Source organism: Rhinichthys klamathensis, unplaced genomic scaffold (genome assembly GCF_029890125.1).
Source record: "Rhinichthys klamathensis goyatoka isolate OS25496 unplaced genomic scaffold, OSU_Roscu_1.1 h1tg000554l_1, whole genome shotgun sequence".
NCBI lineage: Eukaryota > Metazoa > Chordata > Actinopteri > Cypriniformes > Leuciscidae > Rhinichthys > Rhinichthys klamathensis.
The window spans coordinates 3,101,864-3,125,237 of record NW_026607023.1 but is presented as its reverse complement, the minus strand read 5'-3'; the positions used below and the strand labels follow the sequence as shown (position 1 = coordinate 3,125,237).

The following is a 23,374-nucleotide window of genomic DNA, read 5'->3' as shown; positions in this document are numbered from 1 at the left end:
GGAAAAAATGAGCGCGTCGCTTCAATTATGAGCGCGCTTCCCGTGCGCCTACATTTGAAATAAGGACCTCGAGCGCGCAAAAGACGCGATATGTGAACGGCCCCTTGGTGAGTTACCTCCAATCTGGAGACCCCCTTGACATAGCTTCTGTGCATGGCACCTTCTCAGCAAGCAGGGGCGCCATTGGCAATAATTGAATTGAAATTATAGAAAATAGAAAACCTTCGCGGCGCAAAGGATTTTTTTAAACTGCCCGTGCCGCCCCCCATGTGACATGAAAAAATGCCGCCCCGGGCGACTGCCCGGTTCGCCCGTGCCTAAAACCGCTACTGACCCCAGGAGAAGGTTAGTCAGGTGCTGGCGCCGGCCGCTTCTTGCTCCCTCTCTCCCCGTCAGCCTGAAGCGGGTTTATCCGCCGATCTAACTGTGATATTATTATTTTAGCTTACTTTATTTTCGGGTGAACTGTATTTGCACTGCTGAATAGAATAAAATAGACAGGTTATTGTCTATACTGGTTTGTCCAGCCTTTGAGCTCTGTTGGTTGAACATGATGATTATAAAGGTGTAACTTTTTTCAGTTTGTCTATTAAATGTTAATTATTATAGAAGTCATTTTTCAATAATTATTATTAAAGTCATTTTTTTCTAGGAAAAACTATAGGCCCAGTCACATTTTCACTGGCCCACCCAAAATACAATTTCTGCTTACGCCACTGCTTGGATCCTGCTTTTTTCCTCTGCTTCAGCCGCATCATAACAGAAGAACTCACCGCCAATGGATCCAGCAGTTGTTAGCAACCAGGCCTTAGGGAAATTCCTATCATCTCTGTCTCAAGATGGCCAGCCCTTGGAGAGGTATGTGAGGGACTTTTTGGCGTGTTGTCATCTGGGAGCGCTAAATGACGCCCAGCTCGTGGACCTGTTTTGTAGCGGGCTGGATTGGCACATCACTCAAGTGATGCCGGAGGATCATACTGGCTGGACCCTGAAAGGGTTTGTTGATCTGGCCCTTTCCTTGGGCGGTTCGGCACTTGCAGAACCTGAGTTTCCCCACGTCGCCCCAACCATCAACCCAGCCATCGGATCGGTCTATGGCCATCCAGGACTTGTTTCCAGCGTGGCTGACCCCCCGCTGATGTCAGTTCGTGCTACCAAGAGAACCATCGCTCCCGTGCCCCTCCAGCCAGAGACCGTCCAGCCAGAGCTTCACGTCAGCCACGTCCAGCCAGAGCTTCACGTCAGCCACGTCCAGCCAGAGCTTCACGTCAGCCACGTCCAGCCCGTCGCCTGCCCGCCAGAGCCCGAGCCCGTCGCCTGCCCGCCAGAGCCTGAGCACACCGCACGTGAGTCCACTCAAGATACAGCGCTGATTGTGATGTCTGCGGCGATTCTGTGTGTGTGGGCTACACACACATCAATGATGGCCCATGAGCCCAATTCCGAGTCCCATGATGTGCTGGTCCCGTCCGATCCTGTGCCAGAGCCCGCTGATCCTGCGCCAGAGCCCGCTGATCCTGCGCCAGAGCCCGCTGATCCTGCGCCAGAGCCCGCTGATCCTGCGCCAGAGCCCGCTGATCCTGGGCCAGAGCCCGCTGATCCTGCGCCGGTGTCTGTTCCTGCTGATGACCCCATGGCTGCCCCTAAGAAATTTTTTTGGGGGGGGCAGTAGGACCCTGGATGGGACTATGAAGGCCGCACCGCCATGGCCGGCCGAAGGGTCCTCTCCGCCATGGCCACCCGAAGGGTCTTCTCCGCCATGGCCGCCCGAAGGGTCTTCTCCGCCGTGGCCGCCCGAAGGGTCCTCACCTCCGTGGCCGCCCGAGGGGTTTTCACCGCCGTGGCCGCCCGAAGGGTCTTCTCCGCCGTGGCCGCCCGAAGGGTCTTCTCCGCCGTGGCCGCCCGAAGGGTCCTCACCGCCGTGGCCGCCCGAGGGGTCTTCACTGCCGTGGCCGCCCGAGGGGTCTTCACCGCCGTGACCGCCCGAGGGGTCTGCTCCGCCGTGGCCGCCCTGCTTGTTTGTCCCTTGTATTTAAGCCCTGTGATTCAGCCCTGTCTTTGTGAGTTCTTGTTTAATGTTGTAGTGTTGTATGTTGGCTGTCCAGAATCTGGTCAGCCGCATCATAACAGCTACTCTGTCCACACAATCCCACATGAAACCTGAGGTCTGGTGATCAGAGACTTTTGTCTGTCCCCAGATCACGGTTAAAGAATAGTGGAGACAGAGCATTTGCGATTGCTGGCCCTAGGCTGTGGAACAGCCTTACGGTTTATATCAGAGCGGCTCAATCTCTAACTGTTTTTAAACTGTCTCTTAAAACCCTTTTTTTTCCTTTAGCTTTTAATTCATTGTGATATTTTGTCATGAATGTGTGGTTTGTCCTTGTTATTTATCTTGTCTATTGTTCAGCACTTTGGTCAGCCCTGTTTGCTGTTTTTAAATGTGCTATAAATACAAACTTGAAACTTGATTTGCAAGTAGATGTATATTGTTAATGGTGGTGTATTTGGTTATTTATTTAGTGAATACACTTGGATGGAGATTTTCTGATTGAGAAATTGAGAGTTCATCTGTGACAGCTGTGCGTGGGGAGGAACACGCAGGTTCCTTATGTCACCTATGACTGGGTCTGCCACTGACTAGTGGGAAGGATAATACTTAATTTAATTAACTATAAAGTTGTTAATGGAGAAAAGGGGTAGACGAAAGCTTTCCCTTTCCCTTCGTGTGTAATGTAGCAATTTGTGCATGTAAATGATCTGCAAACTATTACAAAGCACAAAGTCATCACCAAAAGGATTGAATCTATCCAAAAGAAAACTCTTGCCTGAACCAGTCGTTTGTAGTTCTGCCATTATTTCTGTGACTTAGCTATGTCACCATGTTATACATTTGCATAATGCCCACCTGGCTGCTTTGGCCTGCTGTCAAAAAACAATTTCGTAATGTTGAGGAGACGTTGATTTTTTACATAAACAATGTAAATGTATTCTGGCAGACTTGTAAATGAGCATAACATAGGCACTTAAAAATGTGTCCTGTATATAATGCATTGTAGGCCTTTAAAGTCATCTGAAGTAAGTCATCATGTTCCAGTTAGCAAATTTGATGTGATGAGTCCTGTATTACACATCAGCATCTATGTAAAGCAGAGTGGAAATGAAAAGATTTGATCGAGCTTAAGAGAGGTGACTGGAAGGTGGCCAGGATGGTGGAGACAGCAGGACTCAGGCAGTTGAGTAATGGAAGCCATCCAGCTCCACAGCATCAGCCCACAGCTCTCGGTGTGGCAATGTGACTTAGCCCATTTATCAAAAACATACATCTTGATTTTTGACTGCCCACCACTGGGCTCACAATTTAGGCACTGTACTTTCAGAGGTCACTAGGGATTCCCTCTGTGAGACCTCTGTGGAGAAGGAAAAATGTACACAGAGGGAGATGAAATAATGGACTTCGGTGGGACATTTCAGCAAATGTCATTAGGAAATAGACTATAGTTTATTGATGCTCAGAGACCAGCATTTAACAGTAATGCACTGAATCCAAAATGATCAGGGGATCCGATCATCTTCTTCATTATGATTAAGTGAGCAATCTGTGGGTGTGTAGCAGGGTGGACTAACTCCACCTGCTGAGAGCGTGCACATGCAAGTAGTTGATTGGGCGCCGTGGGATGGCGTATAAAGGAAGGGGATTTGGGCGACCGGATGTGTGCCTTGGCGGCATCGGATGTCACTTTCATCCGTGGCCGCCTAAGGGTTAGTCTGGTCTCCCTGTCTGCTGGGCACGTGCAGCCGATTCATCTCAGGTAACATTAGTTTGTTTACGTGTGTTATGCCTTGCTGCTCTTAGCGAGATATTCATAGTCTGTCAATTACAGCGGCATGTTTCCGACTGAGCGTCTGTATCCCCGCATGGTGCGTGGCCATGAATGGGCCGATTACACCTGCTGGTATGTATAATTATATCTGTCGACCTTAGTTATATTACTTTCATTAACATATTGTTATGCTCGGCAGGGTTATCGGCATATCTGAGGGCTCCCCCGTTGTATCTAATGGGATCGAGCGACAAATCTAACTTGGGGAACGGTTGAGTGGGACTACGTTGCTGTTTTGCTTCTATGGGGTACCTCTTGGTAACTGCGCACGCCGTGATGATCCGGTGTGCTGGTCGGTCTGCTTTTACCCGCGGCCACCTGTCTAACTTTGATGTATGTCTTGCTTTTACGATTAATCTCCGTATGTCTTGCTTTTACTATTAATCTCCGGATGACTATGCACGCCGTAAAGATACTGTGTGCTGGTTGGTCTGCCTTTACCCGCGGCCACCGTTTCCACCGTGATACTATAGTTGTGAATGGAGTTGATGCTTATGATTGCTTGTTATTCGTTATAGTTTGCCGTGCATTCTGTGCATTGTATTGATTCCTGTTGATTGAGTGAACTGTGTGTTTTTAATATGGTTTCTCTTAGGAGAACGGTGATTTGTATGTTTTCTGTGTGTTATGGTGAGTTTATATTGTGTTTTAAATGTGCTGATCCATTTTTGTGTGATTTTCTTTTTTTGTAGGAGCTGGAGGTTCCTGGAGGGGGGTGGCTAGCTGCCATTGTGTGTGGGGTGGTTACACCTATGCCGTGTGTCTGTTTGCAGCTAATCTTCATGTGTGTGTGTGGGAGCGCGTGTATGGGGATAGGGGCTCATATTAAATTAGCGGCTAGCCTGTACCTCCAGGTACCACCACTCCGGTCGAATGGGTTTATTGTGAGTATGTTGTTGTTGTATGATACAGATGGTACACGTTACTGTGAAGTTGAGCCTGAGATTATGTGACCTTTTTAATTATTTATTATGTAAATGCATATGAGAAATAAAAATACTTATTTTTGCACATGTTTCACCCACGTCTCTTTGCCCACGTTGATAACGAATCTGTGCGCCCTTGGGGCGGTTAGTCCCCAGTATTCTGGGGTGGCGTAGTCGACATTTAGCTCTATTTTTCAATAAGCCCGAGCCCCTGATGCCACAGGTGCACCATCACAGCAGCGGTCAGGGCTTCCTCTTTATTTTATTTCAGTTTTTTTTTTTTTTTTTTTTTTCAGAGATGTATAACACACAATAATCCTGGGGCTTCTTAAGCTTAGGATTTGTAAGTGATCTCGGGAGAGCATTGTGGAGAGCATCTGTTGTAGATCTGAGTGGTGTGAGACTTGTTGCAAGAAGTGTCAAAATGAAAGCAAGACTGAGAAAGATCATACTCCGTCTACAAGCTAACAGTAAGGCCAGCATATGGAGAATAGAGACAATGAGGAAGGAAATGTGTACATGTATTCATCGTACCGCCTAGTCCAGGACGCAACCTGTTGTCATAACCATCCAGCAAGCGGTCCAAGATCCGGGTAAAGATGGTGATGTTGTCTTTGCTGTCATCAGGAATTGGTTCTCTGTGCCCGGTTACAGCCCTGTGGAGAAGAAAAGGAAGTGAATCAGGTTTCGTAAAAGGAAGTAAAGGCCCCAATATACTCACGGCAAAGTTCTTTTTCGTTCTTTGTTTAGGGGTAAAAAGTTGTTAGAAATATACAAACTGTAGTCCACAACAAAAATAACAGCTATGAGAAAACAACAGTTAAGAAAGGATCTGATCATAGCGATGTGGATGTGTTTGCATAAGCTCTGCAACTCTGCTTTCCAGTCTAGTCACAGCTTTACAGCATTAAATATGAAAAACAGTGTCAATTAGAATTACAACTTTATTTTCTACTTTAAAGCTGCTCTCCGGTGTTATTTTTTTTTTACTTTACACGTGGACGTTCGACTCTGGACTGAAAAGAAGAAATTAACCTGAGAAGATTTCTATGTCAAAGAAGCCGGAGCCCCAGAGCATATGTACAATGCAAATGTAAATGTAATAAATCATGTAAAAATGTTTTATTATACAACATTTTATCAAACTTTGATAATCTTTTAAACAAAATGTAGTTTGGTCACTGTCAAGCTTATACCTATTACATCAGCATATGAGAGTCAAATCGGACGACTACAGGGACTCATCTCAAGATCACTCATTAAGCAATTAATCTATTGCCAAAATTCAGAAAACGAGATCAGTCAAGTATTGAAAATTATTGAAAATATTCAAATCAGGAATGTCAGAATCAAATTTTGTCAAAACCAACACATTGAAAGATGTTCACTAACCTGGCAAAGTTTTTCAATTAGATTGGCATTTATTCTCTTTAACATGCAGTGTGAAGTATTTCACTCAGTTCCCTTATCGTTCCGAATCAATTTCAGCGAATGAAGAACAAATTTATACTTGCGTGTGTTATGTTTTATGCACGTTATCGTCTCTGATATAGAGCATGTTGAAGATAATAATTATTTATTTCTTAGGTAACAAGTATTCAGTAAAGTGATTGATACTAATGTGTGTGTTGATGTTTTTAGTTCTAATATTTCAACCGACAGCTAGCCTATGTTTTTGACGAACGTGATAACCTGTGTGAGGGGTGAACTATGTTTGATTTTTGGGTAATTATAAAACCTGCTGAAGATGTTCAAAATGCTTTTTTGTGTAGTTAATTATAGTTATTTTACAGAATTTTGTGACTTAAATAAATTACATGTTACTCAGAGACTGACATGTTTGGCTTGTCAAAAATGCTACATTCAGCTGATGCAAATTCATAGACTTTTGAAAATCAAGTAAATTTTTTGTTTGCCTTTTGGCTTCGTAAGCCAAGGCGATGGCATCTAGTTGGCCATCCTCTGCTTGGAGACAGCCTTTCCCTTCGGCTGGCCTCCGTAACAGATGAAGAGCTGGTCTGAGGTCCTGAGGCTTTGCGTTCTGTCCACGTATAGGTGCAGAGCACGAATGGGACAGAGAAAAGCCAGGGCTGGATCTGCCTCCTCCGAGGGCAGCGCTTGCAGGTTCACCACCTGGTCCTGAAGGGAGTGGTGGGAACCTTGGGCACGTATCCGGGCCGGGGTCTCAGGATCACGTGAGAGTAAGCCGGGCCAAATTCTAGGCACGATTCGTCGACCGAAAATGCATGCAGGTCCCATACCCTCTTGATGGAGGCCAATGCCAACGGCGGAGCTAGGGGGTCAATTCTTGCAATAAAAAAAGAGACAGAAACAGCAGTTTTGTTCAGGGGTGGCCAAAGGGGTGGCCAAGCTTAGACCAAGGGTGGCCACGGCCACCCCTTTGGCCACCCCTCTCACAACTGCTGTTTCTGTCTCTTTTTTTATTGACAAGAATTGCGTTTTTTAAAATGCAGAACAGTCTCTTTAAGACCACAAACAAACGTGAGAGTTCACCTCAGCAGCAGGCTCAAGTCAAACGAGTGCGGAAATCAGTGGTTGGTAGAGTATCCAAAAACTGTACTCAAGTAAAAGTACAAGTACTTATAGAAATATTTACTCAAAGTAAAAGTAAAAGTAATAATCTTAAAAGTTACTTGAGTAAGAGTAAAAAAGTATCCAATGAAAAAACTACTCAAGTAGTTAGTTACTAGTTACTTTGGATCACATAGGCTTATATATATATATATATATATATATATATATATATATATATACACTCACCGGCCACTTTATTAGGTACCCCATGCTAGTAACGGGTTGGACCCCCTTTTGCCTTCAGAACTGCCTCAATTCTTCGTGGCAAAGATTCAACAAGGTGCTGGAAGCATTCCTCAGGGAGTTTGGTCCATATTGACATGATGGCATCACACAGTTGCCGCAGATTTGTCGGCTGCACATCCATGATGCGAATCTCCCGTTCCACCACATCCCAAAGATGCTCTATTGGGTTGAGATCTGGTGAATGTGGAGGCCATTTTAGTACAGTGAACTCATTGTCATGTTCAAGAAACCAATTTGAAATGATTAGAGCTTTGTGACATGGTGGAAGTAGCCATCAGAGGATGGGTACATGGTGGCCATAAAGGGATGGACATGGTCAGAAACAATGCTCAGGTAGGCCGTGGCATTTAAACGATGCCCAATTGGCACTAAGGGGCCTAAAGTGTGCCAGGAAAACATCCCCCACACCATTACACCACCACCACCAGCCTGCACAGTGGTAACAAGGCATGATGGTTCCATGTTCTCATTCTGTTTACGCCAAATTCTGACTCTAACATCTGAATGTCTCAACAGAAATCGAGACTCATCAGACCAGGCAACATTTTTCCAGTCTTCAACTGTTCAATTTTGGTGAGCTCTTGCAAATTGTAGCCTCTTTTTCCTATTTGTAGTGGAGATGAGTGGTACCCGGTGGAGTCTTCTGCTGTTGTAGCCCATCCGCCTCAAGGTTGTGCGTGTTGTGGCTTCACAAATGCTTTGCTGCATACCTCGGTTGTAACGAGTGGTTATTTCAGTCACTGTTGCCCTTCTATCAGCTCGAACCAGTCTGGCCATTCTCCTCTGACCTCTGGCATCAACAAGGCATTTCCGCCCACAGAACTGCCGCTCACTGGATGTTTTTTCTTTTTCGGACCATTCTCTGTAAACCCTAGAGATGGTTGTGCGTGAAAATCCCAGTAGATTAGCAGTTTCTGAAATACTCAGACCAGCCCTTCTGGCACCAACAATCATGCCACGTTCAAAGTCACTCAAATCAACTTTCTTCCCCATACTGATGCTCGGTTTGAACTGCAGGAGATTGTCTTGACCATGTCTACATGCCTAAATGCACTGAGTTGCCGCCATGTGATTGGCTGCTTAGAAATTAAGTGTTAACGAGCAGTTGGACAGGTGTACCTAATAAAGTGGCCGGTGAGTGTATATATATAACATGATATTATTTAGATATTTTTTTCATTTAAATGACTATTATCATCATAATTAGATAAGCTATCTTTGCAACAAAAACAGAAGAGACAAACATTATTTCTGTATATCTGTATATTATATCTGTAGCCCGAAAACCATTGCCTGTCCTTTGGTTTGTATAATAGTATAGTAACTTATACAACTACATTTGGATTATTAGAATAAAGTGACTCTAAAGTGACTCTATGGAGTTTTGCATTCATATGTAAAGGGATGGGAATTGACACAGATTAGAAAGTGTTAAAACTATGGAAGTAAAATAATCCCAAATGTTTTTGAAACAAAAAGCCTGTTGAATTGTACTACTTGAAAAAAATATGCATTGCATTAACCCTGCTTGTATTTTAATGCATTGTATTTTTAGGGCTTGCATTTTTATAGGCTGAAATTTAGCATGGTTGAATATTTAAGCTGTGAATATTTCAAATCAAATCATTTCAAACACATTTTCATTAGTAAAATTTCAATAATCCATATTCACCTTTCATATTTCATTTCCCAAATATTCAAACTGATTAAAAATACAACCTATAATATTCAACAGGCGGTTTTCGGTCCATTTTATTTCGCTTTGCAAATTCGCTTCCACAAATTCAGTGGTTCAAATTCGACAGTAAATTCAACATTGACATCCAGGAGCTGCAGGAAAAAGAGTAGATTACCGAGCATAATCTCCATCTGCTGTTAGTCGACCACACCAGCAGGGGGTGCAAGCGCGTGTTGTTGACGAAGACCAGAGCAACAGTTAGTGCAAGCCATTCATTCATAAAAACTTATTTACAAAAATGTAAGTGTATTTGTGATTATTATGACGTCTGTTTTATGTGAAATTCAGTGTGTTCACGATTACTTTTCCTGTGTAGCCTACATGCATCTTTCTCTACCATGAACGATAATGTTATTCCCCCGATGCTGATGTACAGATCCAGTGTTACATTTGACATATTTCTCTTGGTTGTTTAGTTGCCTTAACCTTATTTTGCAGTGATGTGCTGCATGCAGTACTAGGGTTTGGTTTCCCTCAATATGTCAGGATTCCCCTGCTGGACATATAAAACGCTTAACGTAGCTTAATGGACATAAAAGACCAAACTCGCAGGCTAGCAGATGGACTCAGAATATGAATTTAACGCGCAAAGTTTAATGCTGCGTTTCCCAGTGATATACTGGCATAAATTTGGTTTGACATTGGACATTCGCACATTTAGGGACCGTCTCTAAAGTTACATACGAAATTGGTATACACGTTTCTAACTTAAATACCATTTGAAAAGAACGACTTACAGTCATAAAACCAACTGTAAAGTGTTCATGTAGGTGTCAGGCTCAGGCATAATGCGCAATTTATTCAAATAGATTGAAGTTTGCTATTGAAGTTAGAAACGTTTAGGCCTATAGGACTTGTTACTTTAGAGACGGTCCCTAAATGTGCGAATGTCAACCCAATTTTACATTTAGTCTTTTAGCTGGCACTTTTATCCAAAGCGACTAGTTAAACTAACAATATAGAACAACAATATGAAAGTGCTACTTCCCAGTTTAATCTAATGCAGTACATGTACAATACATACTTTCCAAATAAGGTGCGAGTTTGGTCTTTTATATCACTGTAGTCCATTAAGCTACGTTAAGCGCTTTGTCCAGACGGAATTCGGGGAATCTTTGAGTATGATGATACTGAGGGAAACAGATTATAATCCCGTTCACTGTAGAAAAGGGCTGATAACATAAGGCTACACAGGGAAAGTAACAATGAATGAAACATAAAAACAGCTTTTGTGCCTTTATCATCGTTTCCGCATATATACTGACCCAGATAATCGTCACAAAAAAACATAATGCATGCTGAGTTTTTATGAATGAATGGCTTGCGCTAACTGTTGCTCTGGTCTTCGTCAACAACACGCGCTTGCACCCCCTGCTGGTGAGGTCGACTAACAGCAGATGGAGATTATGCTCGGTAATCGACTGCTTTTCCTGCAGCTCCTGGATGTCAACGTTGAATTTACTGTCGAATTTGAACCAATGAATTTGTGGAAGCGAATTTGCAAAGCGAAATAAAATGGACCGAAAACCGCCTGTTGAATATTATAGGTTGTATTTTTAATCAGTTTGAATATTTGGGAAATGAAATATGAAAGGTGAATATGGATTATTGAAATTTTACTAATGAAAATGTGTTTGAAATGTTTTGATTTGAAATATTCACAGCTTAAATATTCAACCATGCTAAATTTCAGCCTATAAAAATACAAGCCCTAAAAATACAATGCATATTAAAATACAAGCAGGGTTAATGCAATGCATATTTTTTTCAAGTAGTACAATTCAACAGGCTTTTTGTTTCAAAAACATTTGGGATTATTTTACTTCCATATAAAACTCTTCACATGCTCGCAGTCATGTCATGCCCAACGCAAACAACGATCAAATACACGGATCTTCTTCTGTCTGTTCTCCAAAATGTATTTAAATGTAGGCTATATTTATGAAAGCATCTTTTAACTGAGTCTAATAAGGCAGGCAAAGGCATTCGTTTTCAAGTCGAGTTCGCACGCCACTGCGCAATACACACACATTGTGTGTGTACACACATTCATAAACTGGACGATGATAGCTTATTTAATATATAAAGTAATGTATATGTCCAAAAAAGGGTAATGCCATACTTTGTAGTAGTGCTATATGGCGTAATAATCTGTTTGGTTGTAAAATGTATTAGCTGAATGAAATGAAATCGAATGTATCGTCGTGTGGAATAATTCATTCACAGACAGCTTACGAAGTAACATACGAAGATGTTCAACTAATAAAGATCTTCATCGCTGGCAAAAAAATATGATGCATTTGCAGATTTACTTTCTAGACTGTACTGTAGACTGTGGACCGCTAGTAACGCTCTTGATGTTCTTAAATCTTCCTGTTACGACTCCGAGACGATTCAGTGCGTGCGGGAAAACTGAACAGATCATTCAAACTGATTCGCGAGCCGATTCAGATCTGCCCAACTTGTTTGATGAAGTCTTTGAACAGAATCGACTCAAAAGAGTGATTCATTTGTGAATTGAGCATCGTTCATGCCCAGAAAAAAGAGAGAGCACGCGCTTAGAATAAACTACGCTTTTAACAACATATTGCATTAAAATAAAGTAACGAGAGGAACGTCGACCAACGTAACGAAGTAAAAGTACAGTTTTTTTCATTAGAAATGTACTCGAGTTAAAGTAAAAGTACCCACAATTAAATCTACTCTTAAAAGTAAAAATTTTCCAAAAAAAATACTGAAGTAAATGTAACGAAGTAAATGTACTTCGTTACTACCCACGTCTGGCGGAAATGTGGAGGTGCCGAATGAGCTTCAGCAGAACATCAAACAGTGATATGCGCACAGTAAATATAGAGTCAATCTTTCTCAACTGGTGGGTTGCAAGACCGTTTTGAGTGAGTAGTGTGCAGGCAGAGAAACAACAACAAACGTAATTCTCTTTTTTTCTGATGCTACTTTTATTTTAGAAGATGTGTGTGAAAGCTTATGACACTTCTGTCAGATGCTGAGAAAAGCACGTTGTCCTTATTCAGTTGGCTATCTTCGGTAAGATGAGATGTTGTCAGGCCAAATGTCAGTAAAACTCAGAAAAACGAACTTTCCTGTCATACGGCTGACAGCCGTTGTACTGTGCTTGAGGTGCGCACATCACACGCAAATGCAGTGTGCTGTAGCCGTAGTTCAGTCGTCAATTAACTCTTTAAATATTAAAGCTGTCAAAACTGCATGCATGTATTTGTTATATATGCGTCACGTGTCTGGATTAAAATATTCTCCTATGTGAGATCACAATATAAGGCACAAACTGATATATAATTTTTTAATGTACAAATTAATGTGAGCACTGTGCATTTGTACTAAGATAGGCGGTAATTTTGCGTTCATTTTTAAAGAAAAAACAAAAATGGATCATTTTTAAATTAATAAAATAACAAATTTTACATTCTGGCAATTATGTGCTGTTGACTTCCGCCTTGGTCACATTATTGCACATGGGAATTCAAAAGAGAACTTTTTTCCCTTTTTAGAACTGTTGCAATTATTTATTTTGACAACTCATATAGAAAGTTGCAACTTTTTTTGACAATCTCGGAATTGGTTGAAGAGTTTATTGATTATATACAATTCATTGAAGGTTGAATAGGCTTTGAACTACAGTAGTTATCTGCATGTTATCTCATCCATGAAGATGCAACAGTGTAGAACAAGCTATTGGAGATTTTGAGAACCAGAACCAAGCTAACTGAGCAAGTTGAACTATAGTGTGTGCCCTTTTATTAATATTTAATGAATTTTAATATGAGGTGGTGGGTAATAATAAAAAAAAGATCAAATTCACTCAGTATTCCATGATTCCTAATTCACTACTATCTCAATTACAATTAAGTACAAATTAACTGTATTCTGTTGTGTAGGCACTAAAACACTACAATACATTAAAGTCAAATTAATTTGTATGTTTAAAATAATTAAGATTTCTGTGCCATCCCAGGCTGTTTGCTGACCCTTGCCTGGCCACCCCTATGAAAAAATCCTGCTCCGCCACTGGCCAATGCAACCAGGAGCACTATCTTCCAAGACAGAATTTTTAACTCTGATTGCAAGGGCTCGAAGGGTAGTCTCTGAAGTGCCGAAGGACCAGAGACAAGCCCAAGAGGTTTTCGAGAGCGGGAGAGGCATATTTAGTCTCCTAGCCCCCCTCAGGAACCTGACCATCAGGTCGTACTTTCCCAGCAACTTACCTCAACTGCATCGTGGTGTGTGGCGATAGCGGTAACATACACTTTAAGGGTGGAGGGAGACAGCGTTCGCTCCAACCCAGCTTGCAGGAAGGAAAGCACTGCCCTGATTGAGCAAGTTCGGGGGTTCTCCTGGTGAGAAGAACACCACTAAACGAACAGGTTCCACTTCAAGGCATAGAGGCACCTCATAGAGGGGGCTCTAGCGGAGGTGATGGTGTCTACCACTGCTTAGGGTAGGTCACCTAGAACCTCTGCGTCCCGTCCAGGGACCAGACATGGAGTTTCAAGTGGTCTGGACATGGGTGCTATAGGGTGCCCCGTGTCTGAGAAAGCTCCAGTTCTGGGAACCAGGTCCGGTTGGGCCAGTAAGGTGCAACTAACAAGACCTTCTCCTCGTCCTCCCTGAGAAGGCTCACTGGGGGAAACGCAACTTGCGTAGGCCCCGGGGCCAGCTGTGTGCCAGTGCATCCGTGCTGTGGGAGCCCTCGGTCAAGGAGTAAAAAAACTGGCAGTGTGACGTGTCCGAGGCGGCAACAGATCTACCTGTGATGTCCCGAAGCGCCAATTCAGATGGACCACCTGGGGATGGAGTACCTGGGCAGGGAGCACATCAGGGCAAGCTTTTGGTTACCTCAGCCTGCTTCTGAACTGCGGAGAACCGCTGGGCACAGTCTCCAACAGTGTCGCCGAAAGCCCACCTCCTGAGAGGGGAGCATCGAGAAAGCAAACTTTGGCAATGTCTCGCACCTCTGCAAGGTTTAGCCAGGGGGCACTTCTGGACCACTAAGGTGGACATTATCTGGCGGAGGGCTAGTGTTGCTTTCGTCAACGAAATTTATGACTAAATATCGTCGTCAACGAACCTTTATCACGTGACGAAAACGAGACGAGACGCAACGTAAATGCTGGTCATGTGACGATGACTATAACTAAATGTATAATGCAATATCGTTGACGAATAAAAACGAGACTAAATGCGGTTTACAAAATAAAAAGTATGCTAAAATGTCTCTTCATTTTCGTTGACCAAAACGAGACGAGACGAAATGTTATTTAACGTTATTTCGTCTCGTTTACTTGCATTATCTATTATGCAGCATTTCTGTTTCCTGTGTCACTTCAGGGGCTGCATCAGATCGCACTACGCAGACGCAGGCAACTTCATATCCTCAAGCCCCACTCGCGGCATTATTTAGAAGATCCAGCTGCGTGAGTTACGGCTGTTTCACACATACTCCGTGTGTAGTGCGTATGCGGTGCGTGTTGCGGTGTGTATGCAGGAGCAGCACGAGCTATTTTGCTTTCACGTGTGCTCTGTTTGCAGTGCGCAACTGATCTACGGCTGTACCACAATCACAACATTTATTCTCTATTTTTATTTCAAATCAATATTTTTAGCCTACATCCATTATGTCGCGTTGTAGAGGTAGCTACTGTGTAGATCTCTGCTCTTCTGTTATGCACGCACGCTCCTGGAGCGCATTGACGGACCGCATCCGTGTGCGTGTGAGCGCTCTAACCATAGGCTCTACATGGGTGCGGGAAAAAAAATTCGGAGTATGTGTGAAACAGGCATTAGCATAAACAACAACAAACAAAGTTAAGTCTGACACAGAGAAAGGGATTCGTCTTTGGGAGAAAAAGAAGAAATTACATTAGGAAAAACTTTCATTTCATCATGTGTGTAGGCTACTTCTAACATGTTTGGGTGGTAAAATAAATATGTTGTAAATTCAAATCAGAGCATTTTCCGTGTCTGGAATGGATGTATTCTTGAGTCTATAAGGTAACAATAATATAATAAGACAACAGAAGATAAGATTGTTTGAAATGGGTTTGGCTAAAAGAAAATTTTGGTTTCGTATACTATAGGTACTTATAGGCTACTATATTGACTGGGTTAAATAGAATACTAAAAAGAGACTAAAATACAATTTTCATTGACTAAAACTAGACTATGTCTTTCGTCGACTAAAACTAGACTAAAATGTCATCAGTTTTCGTCGACTAAAACTAGACTAAAATGTCATCAGTTTTCGTCGACTAAAACTAGACTAGACTAAAAAGAGTATGAATGTGACTAAAACTAATAAAAACTAAAATGACAGCTTGACACAAAGACTAGACTAAAACTAAAATTAAAACAGGCCGCCAAAAACAACACTACGGTGGGCCAACACTGTGACTTTAAACATGGTCATTCAGCACGCGCAGCTCAACCTCGACTCAGAACTACCCTCATGGATTATGACTGTGTGGCCTTCCACAGTTTTTTTATGTTTTATTATTCATTGCAGGGTGGCCGTCACATGCAGGGAAGAGGCGGTCTGCAGTAGCACTGCTAACTCACCATTGAGGGCAATGAGAGAGGAAAAACTTTTTCTTCTGCTTTTGGCATGTTTGGCTTGCCATATTGGTGCCAAAATGCTTCTATACAGCAAAAAGTTCTTCAGAAACATCCGGGAAGGCACAGGGGCAGGGCAAGGCGATTACGGGTTGCACTGCGCCCCCAGTGTAACCCGGGCAAGCATGGCTGTCAAGTCTGAATCTGATTCAGCATGAGCACGCACACCATATAGTGGGAGTTCAGCATCATCTTCATTTCCAGAGCGTAACAGCCTTCTCTCTGATGCAGCGATCGACATCTAATCCTCCCCTGGAGCCCAAATGAAATGCTAGGTCCATCATGAGAATGACCAGCAATCCCATCTAGAAGCTGCCAGGCTTGCGAGACAGTGAATGTGGCTGTCATCTCGACGGCAAACGACACGCTGATCGCTTAAGCCTTAATGAGAAAGGCAAGACGAACAACATGCTGACGTGGTCATGTTCTCATGAGAGAATATAACCACCCACAAACACAGTCTCAACATGTTTGCAATGCGATAGAGGAGTGAGGGGCCCACACGGATTGGTTACCGAGCAGGGAAGCCCTCACTCTAATCCTCCGGTCACCCTGGCTTTACGCAGAAGTAACCCTTTTCTGGTGCACTAAAAGAAGAACTAGATCGGGGCATAGGCCAGGGGAGTCCACCTCGTATGAGGCACCGACCGCGCATCTAGAGCGCCGACGACGCGTGCTGGGTTGCTGTGACAACCGGTGTCAGCCGGCAGCTCGACGGCACACGGCACGCTGATCGCTTAAACTTAATGAGAAAGGCAAGACGAATAACGTGCAGACGTGGTCATGCTCTCAAGAGAGAACATAAACCACCCACGAGCATAGTTTCAGAACGCTTAAAGGGGTCATATAATGCCATTTTTGTACAAGCTAATATGATTCCTTAGGGTCTAAATTAAAAGTTTGTAATATACTTTAATTAAAAATTCTCATTAGTATTGTAAGAAAACAGTTATTTTACCTGGTCAAAAACAGCTCCGTTTTCAGCACGCCGTTTCAGTGCATATGCCTTTAAATGATCATGAGCTGTGCTCACTCCGCCCCTCTGTTCTGTGCGCAGGTTTGAAACACAATAACCATAACGCGTTGCTCATTATAAACGTGGGATTATGAATTATATTGAGAACGTCGTACATAGAAAACATGCCGTAATGTACCCTGAGTGTAAACCTTAGACTCATTCATCGTGAAGCGTGCAAGCGATTTGCAAAGATATAAATATTAATATAAAGGTTAATAAAACGTTACACTCACTTCAGTTGTTCTAGAGGTTCAGCAGGAACATGAATAGCTGGTACCGATCCTTTTTTACAGGAGTAGCTTCTTAGCAAAACCAGCTTTATACTGACCCTCGTTTATAAAGCAGTCTGCTGAGAAATGATTCGCGCAAACATGAGAGCATTGACGTTGCTCGTGGGGAATATTCCCTTCGATAACAAAACTCAGCCACTGCGTCTTCAGCGGTTCGGATTTGGGAACATTAAAATGACTGCTGTGTTCGTTATTGCACCCAAGAACAGAACACCACAATCGCTTAGACGCCATTCTGCTCATAGACAGTGCTCCAGCATATCAACAATGACCACGCCGGTCCGCGCAGACTATGATTGACAGCTGGCTCACGAGCGAGGACGGTTCTGTGTTGAACCCCGGCTGTCAATCAACAATCGTGGGAGGGGCGTCCGACCGTGTGACGTCACACGGTCGAACGGCTCGATTTGAGGCAGGGGAAAACATATAAGGAGATTAAAACAAAAACACTGGATGGATTTGAATCATTATATGATGGTTGTGTACAGGCACTGCCAACACACATTTCAGTACAATCAACTTGAAAAAGTGCATGTACCATTATATGACCCCTTTAAGCCCAGGCATGTGAAAAAGTGATCGTGGCCATCATATGAGGATAGTAAACAACCGCATCCAGAAACACACGGTTTGAATGACATCTTGATAAGGACTCAGTGTCAAACCGTGAATGCTTTTTCAGGAAAAACTGCTCTCTCTCTGGTGCTGAAGCAACCACCGCAGCTACACAAACAGGACAATAGTGCAAGTGATGTGAGTACTCACATTCCCATTGAAGGCGCAACATTCTGAGCCGTGAAAACAGCTGTTTTGCTCTCAGTGAGATCGCGGCCAGCGCTGTAACGCCAACACCAGATTTGAAGAGGCATTCTCCTGAAGAAGCAGACTTGTTTTCTTAACAGTAGAACCGCTCGGCTCCAATGCGAAAAGCAAATATGCGACGCACATGCTGCTCGTTATATGCTCGTGCTGCAAGCAGAGCAGCTGATTCAATTATCGCATTGGCTCGTTTTAATACACTTGAAGTAGATTGGTCTCTCAAGGCAATCCCAATTATCCCGGCACGTACCAGTAAGGTTATTTTACATCTGTTTATATTTGTTATTTTAATTGAGATTAAATTGTATACAGAAAGTGAGCAAATAACTCCCATTTTATAATCGCTAGAGGTGTCAATCACTTTAGTTCAGTGCAAGTTCTGCACGGAGTTCTGCAAGTTCTGCATCAGTGACTGAGTTCTGCACGGTCCTAACCCTATATATATATTAGGGATGTAACGATTCATCTACTACATCGATGTATCGATTTATGTTCCTATGATCCAACTACATCGATCTGTGCTCGGCAAGTTGGCCTTCCGGGCGACATATATCGATCTAACATCGTTTTAAAAGGTAATCAATCGATTTTATCGATACTAGGAAATAACACTTTGGATTTAAGCAGGTCAGACTTTATATGGATGTTTTTTCTTAGCACTTTTAATGATAAAGGCGTTAAATGTTACTCGATTCAGTCTGCCTATCTGTGACGTCATCACCATCGCCACGCGCCAGCAGCAGCGCAAAGACAACAAAACATAGCATGGCGGATGGCAGAGGAGAAGCCCGACAAGTGAGAAATTATCAAGCGTCCAGTGTGTGGAAACACTTTGGCATTTGCAAAGACGGAGATGTTCTAAATAAGTCGCTCGCTGTTTGTAGGATATGTAAAGGTCAACTGGTTGCACTTTATTCAAATAAAATGTGAATGCATTTGCCATTAATTGTTGTTTACCTGTTTTTTTATATCCATAATTAATTGATACCTGATTCCCTTACAAGAAACAACATGAATCTAGGAAACTTCACCTGCACTGTCCAGTATCCAGGTATTTATTTCAGTCACACTGGTTGAATTTTTGGCTAAAAAGTTACTGAATCGATTTCAAGACACTGAATTGTTTCGGATCGTATCGTTCTAAATAAACCAATATCGTCCTGAATCGTATCGACAACCACGAATCGTGATACGAATCGAATCGTCATTAAAACGAATCGTTACACCCCTAATATATATATATATATATATATGCAATGCATGACCCCTTTAAGTAAGGATAATGCCGTGTTTTATTTTTACGATTACTTTATTCAGTTTCTGTTGCATTTTTTTACTTGAATACAACTGCTGTGTAGACCTGTCTGAACACGTACTCAGCAACTCAACGCTTACATTAGACTGTGGACAGTTTCATAGCATTAGGGCATGCAGACCAAGTAAGTCAGTAGGAAAATTAGTTGAAGTGAGAAAAAGGAAAGAGAAACAGAAAGACAGGCAGAGAAGTGATATAACTTATGTAAGTCCAAGTGGATTAGTGAAACCTGTCACACAATTGAATATGGCTTTGCAGAAATCCCTGCTCTAGGATTTGGCAGCATTATTTCCCAAAACTTGTAAATGGGGTCTTGAATATGCAGCCAAGCGCTGTTTCTTTAATTACCTGAAATATGCAGAATAATTATGTCCTGCTGGGGCTGTGATTCCCTGATGAACAATGCAATGGCACGATGGAGGGCATGATAGACAGAAAGCTGATGAGATGAGTACTGTCCTCAATCAAGGGCTGCGCTGGAAGCGACCTTGCACCAATTACATGCTGACCTTTAAAGGCCTTAAAATAGCATTTAAAACGGTCTAAAATGCATGTACTGCATGTGACAATGCTCCAATAAGTTTTGCTTAGTCTTGTGGCAGGCAAAAAAAAGTTGTTAGATTTAGATTTTCTTATGTTGTAGTCATTTATGCACAACATTGGTTAGTCATTTGTGGGAAGAATGACACAGAGAGAGAACACTGAGATAAATTATCCAATATTTTCAGCTGAAATGTGTTTGTACATTTATCATTATTTATCATTACTGTATGAAAAATATGTTATGTTATGAAAAAAAAACCCTATTTAAATTTAAAATTGTCTGGTATGCTTGAGTTTGGTCAAATTAGAAAATCTAAACGTAATTATAATAATACTAACAAGCTGCTCCAGGAAATGTTATGTAACAACTATAATTGTAACAAAAAATATATATATATATATGAATCAGGTCTTTTTTAAACATGCATTAAAATAATATTTTAATACATTTAAAAATTATATTCTTAATATTTAAATTTTTGTTTTTATGTTTGAGCTTATATATCTCCATATTAATAACAGTCTGAGTGTCTGAGTAATTATGAGTCTTGAACTGTAAACTCCCAAGTATCGGCTTTCTAAATATATGTTGGTTTTGTGTCTATTCAGAATGACTTATGAGCAGCAACCTTTTTAGTTTGGGTATGCCATTTATGCCCCACTTGCCAAAATGGGGGCGGGGGCAGTAAAGGGGTTAAAACGACAGAGTGCCCACAGCTACAATATACTTTGCAACCTGCAAGTTGATGAAAACGTAATGCTGAACATTAATGGTCTGCCTCAGATGTGATCATTAATGACTGACAAAACACAAGTCTCTGACATTCGCTGGTGGAAATAACCTCTCCATTTTGGGAAAATGTTAATAATAAAATGACACACACATGTGTTACGGAATATCAGACTCAGAATGTTAGTGGAAATAAGGAATACAGATTTGTTGCATAAGATGAGCAGATTGTAATAGCCGGTAAGCAATTCAGAATTATAGCAGTTTGTGGTGATAGATAAATGGATGGTAAGTGGATTTATTGTTCTGCAGGTGACGGTGGAGATTGGGGATGAGGAGATCAGTGACGTAGAGATGCATACACCTCGTCTTGGTAGTGGTAATTTAACAGATAATATTACGCACGCACACATGAGAATCGTTGGAGATCCGCTGGAGCTTAAAAAATCAATCTCGCCTAGGGCAACCAAAGGACTAGAGCCGGCCCTGGATAAAATAACGTTATTAACTGATTATAGGTCAAGTTTCTGTTCAGAATGATTTAACTTCGGTTTCGTTTTCGTTATTGTTTATCTTCCTGTTCCTGTTAAAATGTATTAGTTTCCGGTTTTTGTTTTCATTCCTTGATTTTCAAATTACTAACAATAGCACAAATAAATACAATAGAATAAAGGTAGGTCTAACAGTAGTATTCAGGTAAGAAGCTGAATAAAGAAACAAATTAATCAAATTTAAAATAACATTGGATAATCTTCATTTAAAAAAAAATAGAGAATAATCAGTCAAGAGCAGTAAGTGATTTTCTCTTTGTCTTTTGTTGTTTGATTAACATTAACAACATAGAGAGTGGCACGTCAAAAATATATATTTTATTATATTTTCATAACAATAAACTTAAACTTCAATAACTTTTATATAATTTAATTCTATTAATTTATTCCACTTCAGCAATAATCTGCCAAGTGTCTTCTTTTAAAAGAGACCAACCGTAAGTCTTTAGTCCAAAGGGTTCATGAATTACAACCGTTTAAGTTTGGGTAGTGCATTTTCACGTCAACGCTCAAAAAGGGGGGTGACAGTTAAGTGGACCTGACACTCGCAGGGATCCAAAATACTGTTACACATTCTTCCTGAACTGTTTATGACTGTTTACATTAATACTCACCAAGATGGACATTGTGACATTATTTTTGAGTGTATTTGACCATTAATAAGCCGCGAAAAATAGCTCATTTTGGCACTTGTATATCAGAGGCGGCTTTATTATGTGTCTGTGCTTCGGATGTGAGTGCTAAATCTGCAGGAATTAATAGAATTATGCGCAATCCCACACCTAAATTCAGACCCGGTCACACCAACACTATTTAACCGGAGTGAATGAGATGGCTGACTGAATGAGAGGGGGCGGGTGTGTGTCAACTCATTGTCGGAGAGGAGAGCAAGAAAGCACAGTTGGTATCAGTGTATCGATACTGCAGAAAGGAATCGTTCAGTCTCGATACATGTTAAAATATCTATATTTTTGACAACACTAGAAGCTACAATAAACAAGTATTTCATGGTGCCAGAGTGTTTGTGAAAGGTTTTTCTCCATCTGAGCATATTTTGTACTGAATCATCTCAAGAGGCTGTCTACTCTATTGTGGAGCTGGAAATGCAGCAGCACAAAGAGGTAAACATGGCGGAACGACTGCCTTCAGCCCACAGCAACAGCAGAGCAGTCTCCATCCAATGTTAATTCATTTTCTTTGGGTTTACATCTCCTTGCAGGAAAAAACCTGTTTTACCTTAGTGTGTGGGGCTTGGCCGAAAGCTTTGCACTGATTGACAGATAAGGGTGTCTTTGTATCTCTCCCGCAGCTCAAGTAACTGCATACCATATAACTGATCTGTGTGTGTGTGTCAGTCGGCCAGTGAAGGATCAACCAGGTCATCAGATATGTGACATTTTGAAAGCTGATGATAGTCCCAGTGTGTTTGATTAAGTACTGATCATTTATTAGTATCAAGAAAACCACCCAGATTGATACTACCATCCTAACAAGATGACAAATTGCAGTTTTTAACCCTTTCACACTTATTCCAGCTGACTCCCCAGAGTATGTTTTTTAAGGTGACTGTTATTTTAGAACGTATCAACATTCTTATAATAAGTTTTTATAATGATCATGTGCACCATGTTAGTTTTGCACCGCAATTCAGAGAATCATATCTGTCGGATTTACAATACATCAATTCATCCACATCCCGAAATATATGAAAGTAAGTGGCCGGTGAAGTGGGAGAAGAATAGAGTACATTTTATAGTTACCTAATACCTACACAATGTGTATCTGATATGAATAAAACAGGTCGTCAATTTATATAGTCTGTGTGGTGCACTGAACGTTCTAATCACACCGGTGTGATCATACGCTCCAGGGACCAGCCTGGATTGATTCAAAGGGTTAATGACACTCCAGAGCACTGTTTGTATACGAAAACTGTCCCTGCATACTCTGTCTCATGTCATTTTCACTGCTGATTCTTTCTATATCAGCTCATTGATATTAATAAGCAGTGGATGATGCAGCCTCTTTCTTTTGTCAGAAACATGGCAGCTGTATTTAGCAAATGAAAGAACAA

At 41.8% G+C, this 23,374-nt stretch overlaps 1 protein-coding gene across 1 annotated transcript in view; it reads right to left on the bottom strand.

The window, feature by feature from the left end:
• The window catches only part of gabra3 (gamma-aminobutyric acid type A receptor subunit alpha3), a 597,199-nt gene that overhangs the window by 376,396 nt on the left and 197,429 nt on the right, over positions 1-23,374 (bottom strand). The window contains exon 3 of the mRNA XM_056239111.1: positions 5,345-5,466. Coding sequence (XP_056095086.1) covers positions 5,345-5,466 — 122 coding nt within the window. The remainder of the gene's footprint in view (positions 1-5,344; positions 5,467-23,374) is intronic.